The sequence below is a fragment of the Ruditapes philippinarum genome, unplaced genomic scaffold, assembly GCF_026571515.1.
Source record: "Ruditapes philippinarum isolate M1 unplaced genomic scaffold, ASM2657151v2 ctg2078_1_1_1_1, whole genome shotgun sequence".
In the NCBI taxonomy this organism is placed as follows: domain Eukaryota; kingdom Metazoa; phylum Mollusca; class Bivalvia; order Venerida; family Veneridae; genus Ruditapes; species Ruditapes philippinarum.
This window is the reverse complement of record NW_026853612.1, coordinates 400-8,287: the sequence shown is the minus strand read 5'-3', so window position 1 is coordinate 8,287 and position 7,888 is coordinate 400. Positions and strand designations below refer to the sequence as shown.

The 7,888-nt window shown below is 34.4% G+C and overlaps 1 protein-coding gene across 1 annotated transcript; it reads left to right on the top strand.

Annotated features, from left to right (window-relative positions):
- The first annotated feature begins 1,713 nt into the window (after positions 1-1,713).
- Positions 1,714-7,586, top strand: LOC132737353 (WD repeat-containing protein 76-like). The gene is made up of 7 exons (XM_060724621.1): positions 1,714-1,838; positions 3,275-3,336; positions 3,836-3,971; positions 4,586-4,725; positions 5,438-5,591; positions 6,480-6,644; positions 7,448-7,586. The coding sequence occupies exons 4-7, from the start codon at positions 4,613-4,615 to the stop codon at positions 7,568-7,570; spliced, it is 555 nt and encodes a 184-aa protein (XP_060580604.1). The 5' UTR covers positions 1,714-1,838; positions 3,275-3,336; positions 3,836-3,971; positions 4,586-4,612; the 3' UTR covers positions 7,571-7,586.
- The last annotated feature ends 302 nt before the right edge of the window (positions 7,587-7,888 follow it).

Below are 7,888 nucleotides of genomic sequence, written 5' to 3'. Positions count from 1 at the left end.
TAATATTTGATTTGTCTTTTTCCAATTTTCTATGTATTTATGTTTAAAGTTTTGAAGTGATTGTGCAGAGCTTATGCTGGTTGGTATTTCATGCCAAATTTTTGATCCTGAATAGTTAAAACTTTTTCTGAAAAATTCTACTTTTGGTTTTGGTTGGTATATGTTAAGTTTTGAATCTGTTGAACGTAGGGTGCGAGAATGAATAGTATGGTTGAAAGTAAATTTTGAAGGTAAATTTTTGTTTTAAGTACTCCGGGCAAATATTGTTGATTGACTTATATACCATAATTGCTTGTTTATATTTGACTCGGTCTGGGAATTTCATCCAGTTTAATAAAATGAATAGATCTTCAGACGGGGCATCATATGGTTGATCTAGTATAATCCTAGCTGCTCGTTTTTGAAATCGAACTATGGATTGTATTTGCTCCAAATTACAATTTCCCCAGATAGAGCAACAATAGTCTAAGTGAGGTAGTATGTAGGAGTTAAAAAATAGTTTTCTAATGGGAATGTCTATGAAATATTTAATTCTTTGCAGTACCTATGATTTGGAATTGCACTTTTTTAACACATGATTAATATGTTTTTTCCAGTTTAATTTGCTGTCAACATGGACACCTAGAAGTTTTTCAGAGTTGGAACATTCTATTAAATTATTGTCTAAATGTAGCATGTTTAATAATTTGGAGTTTGTTTTGTTTGATGGACAAATTGCCATTGCCTTTGATTTCTTTGCATTTAGTGACATTATAGCGTTCATTTGACACTAAAAATTTACATTATCTAATGCAGTTTGTAATTTAGTTTGTACTTCCAGATAAGTTGTTCCAACTGCAGAAATAGTTGTATCATCAGCAAATATATCTGTAAAAATTTCCTTTAGTTCCTTTGGAAGATCATTTATATATATAAGAAATAAAAGTGGACCAAGAACAGATCCTTGGGGAACTCCTGATTTAATATGTCCTGGTTCTGATAGTTTCCCAGATATAGATACCTTTTGAAGCCTATCCTGTAGGTAGGACTTAAACCACAGTATTGTTTTATTGCTGATATTAAGGGTTTGTAGTTTCTGAATAAGAATAGATCGCCTTTGTAGATCACTCTATTCTTATTCAGAAACATGTTGAAATTTTATACTCTTCTTTGAGAGCATAATAGGACTCTCTCCAATGCCTATAACTGTAATATGGATTTAAAGAAAAATTTTGCCTTTTTCTTTACTGAGAAAATTTTACCTTTTAATCAAGGCTTTTTTTACTCATAATCATGCACTAAGAATAGTCGAGCATTGCTGTCCTACCGACAGCTCTTGTTAAAGCAGTTGTTGCCCTAATCTTGTAGTACATTTACTTTTGTATTGAAGTTTGACATTACACATAATCTAGTGTAATTTACCTAGTTTATGCAAATTTCGGCACATAGATAAAAATCTTAAATGCATCTCAAGTGCCCAAATTTAAACTAAAAAGGCAACGCTGGTTGTGACTACGTAGTTAAATGAGCCGTGTCACAACAAAACCAACGTAATGCATTTGCTACCAGCATGGATCCAGACCAGCCTGCACATCCGCGCAGTCTGATCAGGATCCATGCTGTTCGCTTACCAACTCTTTTACAAGTAGAGAAACTGATAGTGAACAGCATGGATCCTGATGAGACTGCGCAAACGCGCAGACTGGTCTGGATCCATGCTGGTCGCAAACCCATTATGCTGGTTTTGTCGTAACGCAGCTCAAATACTTAGTTTCTAATTTCAGATTGATTATGCCAAGAGACGTGAAGAAAACTTGCGCCTGAACAGAGAATTTCTAAGTCAGTTTGGTCTGGATAAGGTATAGTGAATGTTTTTTGTTTTTTCATAGAAAAAAAATTGAATTCCAAAAATGTTCTTTCTTTGCTTTGTGGCATTGGTTTAATGTTTAAGAAACAGAGACAGTTCTTTTAGGAGAAAGAAAAGACTGTGAAAAGGAACTACTGAAAATACGTCCATTACATGCTGATGTTCATGGGATTACAATTGACCACCAAGGCATAATCAAACTCTCGTTTTCCATACAGTGTTGCTGTAGCATGAATCTCAATAAATTTTAAATGAACAGGCACCTAAAATTATCTAAAATTTATGTGCTATATTATGTTATCTATAAGTAAAGGATGGTTTGACCAGATTCTACATTTTTGGCTGTTGTGTTCTTTTTCAACTTATGACATTCAGCTTTTTAGCTCACCTGACCACAAAGTGGTCAAGGTGAGGTATAGTGATGGGGCTATGTCCATCGTTGTGCGTCTTTTGTCGTCAACAATTGGGTTGTTAACAGTCTAGCAGACACAGTTTTGGTTGGATCATTGTCAGACTTTGTCAGAATGTTTGTCTCAATGAAATACAGATCAAGTTCGAAGATGGGCCATCTCCGGTAAAAAACTAGGTCACAGGAGCTAAAAATAGAAAAAGCTTGTTAACACTCTAGGGGCTGCAGTTTTCATCCAAATATTTTGGAAATTTGTCAGGAAGGTTGTTTTGATGATTTCTGGGGCAAGTTCGAAGATGGGTTATCTCCGGTCAAAAAATAGGTCACAGGAGCTAAAAATAGAAAAAGCTTGTTAACATTACTGGCTGCAGTTTTGATCCAAATATTCTGGAAATTTGTCAGGAAGGTTGTTTTGATAATTTCTAGGTCAAGTTCGAAGATTGGTCATCTCCGGTCAAAAACTAGGTCACAGGAGCTAAAAATAGATAAAACTTGTTAAAACTCTACTGGCTGCATTTTTCATCCAAATATTCTGGAAATTTGTCAGGAAGGTTGTTTTGATGATTTCTAGGTCAAGTTCGAATGTGGGTCGTCTCCAGTCAAAAATTTGGTCGCATTGCCTAAATATTGAAAACCTTTTTAATTCACTAGAGGTCACATTTTTGACTCAATTGTCATCAAACTTGGCCAGGGTGCGTGTCTAAGACATTGCTTGGATGCGGTTGATGGGTCAGGGGAGCGATCCAGGGCCATCATGGCCCTATTGTTTATTGACAGTAGACTGTTCCAAAATTTTACTTGGGCATGCTCATTTTACAGATTTAGCATGTTGAAAGTTAAGATAAAGTAATAGTGGATCTTTTTGTTCCAAGTAATATGGTGGCAGTTCACCATGGAAAAAGTTTTATTCAATTTCAATTTATAACGAAAATAAAGTGACTTTAACTTTCCTTTTTTTCAATGACAAATTAATTTTTAATTTGAAATATGTTAATTATTAATTTACTATTTTATTACAGGCTAAACAAGATCTCCTTGCGTCGGTAAAGAAGACTGCGCCATCTAATAGGGGCCTGAAAAAGTAATAACCCTTGCCATACTAAATATCTTAAATGGACTTGTCCGTCGTTAAATCTGGACAAAACCATTCATTATTCTTAAAACAAATTTCAAAATCAGAACTAGCAATAGGGCAGATTATGAGCAGAGGTCATGAATATGCAGGTTGATCTTGATTTGCTCTGGTCACATTGGTAGATTAAGTTGCTGCTATTGGTGAAATGAAACTGTATATTATTTTGAAATATGCACAAAATGAAAAAAATCAATTATGCTTTGAAAATGATATTTTATTCATTATCATCAAAAATACTAGTGATTTAAACACATGTTATTAACCAGACTTATATTAATGATTTTCCTCATTTGAGCAAAGATTTGACCTCGAAGAGGTTGTTATATTATCATTTTATATTGCTGCAGTTAAACTTTTGATGAAATTGATAAAAATTTGTGTATTTGTTGATCAGATCATACTGTTTTATTGTCTTTTCAGACTATTTCTTTGTTTTGAATTTTAGGGAAATAGTTCCAAAGGAGATTTTGCCACGAAGAAGTAGTCTGAGGTTACAGAACAAAACACCAGACGGTATAGAGTTACCACCGGAAGCCCTGATTAACAGAGTGGCTTATACCTTTTCTGAACCAGTTCAACATGTAAGAATTATTTTGTTATATATTGAAAAAGGGATTTATTAATTTTTTGACAGAATAATAGCATTATATTTTGGGTTTATTTCTAAAACATATTAAAAAGAAATTAAAGGTTCATTTTTAAGGTTTAAAATTGATACATAGAGTAATAACATGGAGTAATATAATGGAAATTATTGTATATATTCATTATGCCTCTTATATAATATGTACTTACATGTGGAGAGTTTTCAAAAACAAAGTGTCTCCATTATTTAACACATATGTATTGTGTAACAAAAATTGATTAAAACCTTCCCAAATTTTTTCAAATTTTATGATGTGTTGATAGGATGATTTTCTCTCCTAATACTAAAAAGATTAATACTAGCTTTACCAGACATTTAAAAAAATCATCCTTTTAATTTATGTAATGTAATGAAATATAATATGAATCGAGAAATGATAATCAATATCAACCAATTACAGACAGGGGAATATAACTTTTCACACAAAACTTAACACACATCTTTAAATATCACATTTGGTGGTCGCTTAAGCACAGATTAGGCAAGCGTACTGTCCTACTGACAGCTCTTGTTTGTTGTAGTCTAACACAGATTTATACATTTTTGTAGCTGAGACCCCCAGCAGGGCCTCTTGAGATGAAGGAATATCTTCATGGCTCAACGACTGAAGAAAATCATACAGAAACATGCAGAGTTTTAACAAGTTTAAAAATGAACCCATTTAAAACAGCAAGTGATGATCTAGAAAGGTATTAATGATAGATGGTTAAATGCACCATTTATCATGTGTTGACACGCATTAGGACGCATATTAAGCCTGAGTCTGCAGGTTGAGGATTTGATAAGTCTGAGGAAAATATGAAATTCAAAACCTGTGAAGCATTGTCAAGCACAAAAAATGTTGGTCAACAACCAAACAAAGATTTATCCACCTGTAGTTTAGCCAAAATCATGTTCCAGTGCCATATGAAGTAAATAGTGTTGGTGCGCTGTAAAACCAAAACTGAATTACCCATTCCCTGCTAAATTTGTATGATGTACTTGCTTTGCTGTAAATTTGGAATGTTTTTATTAGCAAATGACCAAGTACTGTCATGTCAGTTTGACATTATTGGTTATGGTCTAACAACATCATTTACATAGATGTGCATGCTCACCTGGCTATATATATACTAGTAGTGTGGTTCTGTTATTCTACCTGCTTGCGTTCATATAGTTTTTATATACTCTGTACAAAGGGAGAGATTTTTGGATAAATTTTGTATGTTTTAAACTTAAATTGACTTAGGTTGTCACAGAAAGTACCAACATTGCTTGACCCATAATTAGGAATGCAACTTCCATACATAGTTTATTCATTCTTTTTTTTTTCAAATAAGACATATTCAGTAAGAATTTTATATATATCAAAATAATTTCTGTGCTTAAAATATTGTTTTAATTTTCTGACTTGTTTTACAGATATGCTGAAAAGATGTCAAAGACCAAAGTAACTGCAGAACATGTAGCAAAAAGTGGTTCTGAACAGACCTTCTCATTGGCACTTCATCCCTCAGACACTAAAGTGATAGCAGCAGTGGGGGACAAGTGGGGAAAAATAGGCATCTGGGACGTAGTAAGTTCTTTTTTGGGTTGGAAATTATATGCTGACCATTATAAGAAGGGATATTTTAGCTTTTGTGATGGACTGGTGGCTGTGATATTCTCAATTTCTTTTTTACATCATCATCTCTTTAGTCTCTTGGTAAATTGTGACTTACATTTGTATGTTCACCAGAGGTTTAACATCTTTGAGATTTTATTAAATTTGTTTGGTTTGGAGCATATGTAGGTAGGTGAGATGAAACATTGGAGAAAAAATCATGTCAGTGAAACAAAGAATAAGTATTTGAGCCGTGTCATGACAAAACCAACTTAATGGCTTTGCGACCAGCATGGATCTAGACCAGCCTGCGCATCCGCGCAGTCTGATCAGGATCCATGCTGTTCGCTTACCAACCCTATTACAAATAGAGAAACTGATAGCAAGCAGCATGGATCCTGATCAGACTGCGCGGATGCGCAGGCTGGTCTGGATCCATGCTGGTCGCAAACACACTATGTTGGTTTTGTAATGACACGGCTCATTTGAATGTGAAAAAATAACCTCTGAAACTTAAATTAAATGATAGAAACTATACATACGGTGATATAGTTTTGATATATGTTGTCTATCCTAGTGTAGTTTGCCTTAATAAGGTATAATCAAACAAAGAAAATAAAATAAAAGACTCTTATGTCATAAAATGTTAAGAAATCTCTGAAACTTCACATCTCGGAGATTTTATAGAATTGACTAAATATAACATTGGCTTGAAAGCCCCCTGCAAATATAATGCCTACCACAAGCATTGCAGTATAGTCTCAAATAGCCAAAACTTCAATTGATCCCTTTTAATGAAAGGAAATCCGAACTTTTGTAAAACACGTAAGTTTAAATTCTTATTTCAATTTCTATTTTTAGCTTTGTGATAGTGAATCAAGAGCTGAAGGGGTGTGTTGTTACGCGCCTCATTCCCGACCAATCACATGTCTCGATTTTCCTGTACACTCGCCAGAGAAGATGTATTCTTGTGGCTATGACGGAAGTCTGAGATGCGGAGATATGCAAAAAGAAATCTTCATGGATGTAAGGTTTCATTTTTCGTATATGCCCCATAATAAATATATTGAAGATAAGCATTGGTGACCACTTTGATTTTTATTGTACCAAAATGTGAAAATTAAGAAAAATATATTGAGACCATATGGCATGTGAGAAATCAAACAATGGGTTGTCCGTGGTTGATTGGTTATGGTCATTGATTTTCAAACCACTTGGCCTTCACTGCTGTGGGGTTCGAATCCTGACAGGCACTTTGGATTCTTTCATGATAGGACCCTATCCAGCTAGCTTATGAAACATGGGTGGTTTTACCAATGTGCCCATTTGTGCTTGAAATAATGCAAGGAAGGGAACCTGAGTTCTTCCTCCACCAGTAAAGCTTGAAAATCAGCATTTGACCTATACTGTGATGGTGCGACGTAAACCCAAACAAAATACAAACAAACAAAAAACACAGAAAAAAAACTACGATGCTCACTTAGCAAATACTTAAGTTAATTACAAAAATTGGTGTTGCTCTAGTGGTTAACCAAAATCTTTTTTCCTGTTTCAGCAACATATTCTGTGTTGGTAAGCTGTAAAACCAAACAAACAAACTGTTGGCTTTGAATGGACATTTGAGCCGCGTCACAACAAAACCAACATAGTGTGTTTGCGACCAGCATGGATCCAGACCAGCCTGCGCATCGCACAGTCTGATCAGGATCCATGCTGTTCGCTTACCAACCCTGTAACAAGTAGAGAAACTGATAGCGAACAGCATGCTGGTCACAAACCCATTATTTTGGTTTTGTCATGACACGGCTCATATCTTTTTTCATGACCAGGTATTCAATGAACCAGAGGATGATGTTTTGTTGAGGAATTTCGTTTTCACGTCTCCACACACTATGTTGGTGTCTGAAAACACAGGGTGTGTAGCCTGTGTCGACATAAGAACAGCCAGGTAAGATTTATAAACACTTTTCATGATAGAAAAAAGGGATAAAAAGAAAAATAGGGATAAAAAAAATTACTAATCTCATTTGGTGGGAAAATACCATAGAAGTTATTTTCAGAAAAGCCACATGTAGTTTCCAAAAGCTTTACAAACGTTTTACAATTTTCCAAAAATTACAAATTTTTCAGGAATGGTTTTGTTAATGTCATTAATGCAAATATGATTTCTGTAACATATGAATTGAAATGTGGCATGGACAACATTGTTCTTGATACTTGCATAAAAATGAAAGGAATATAGCATATTGAATGAGTGTAGATTCCATACT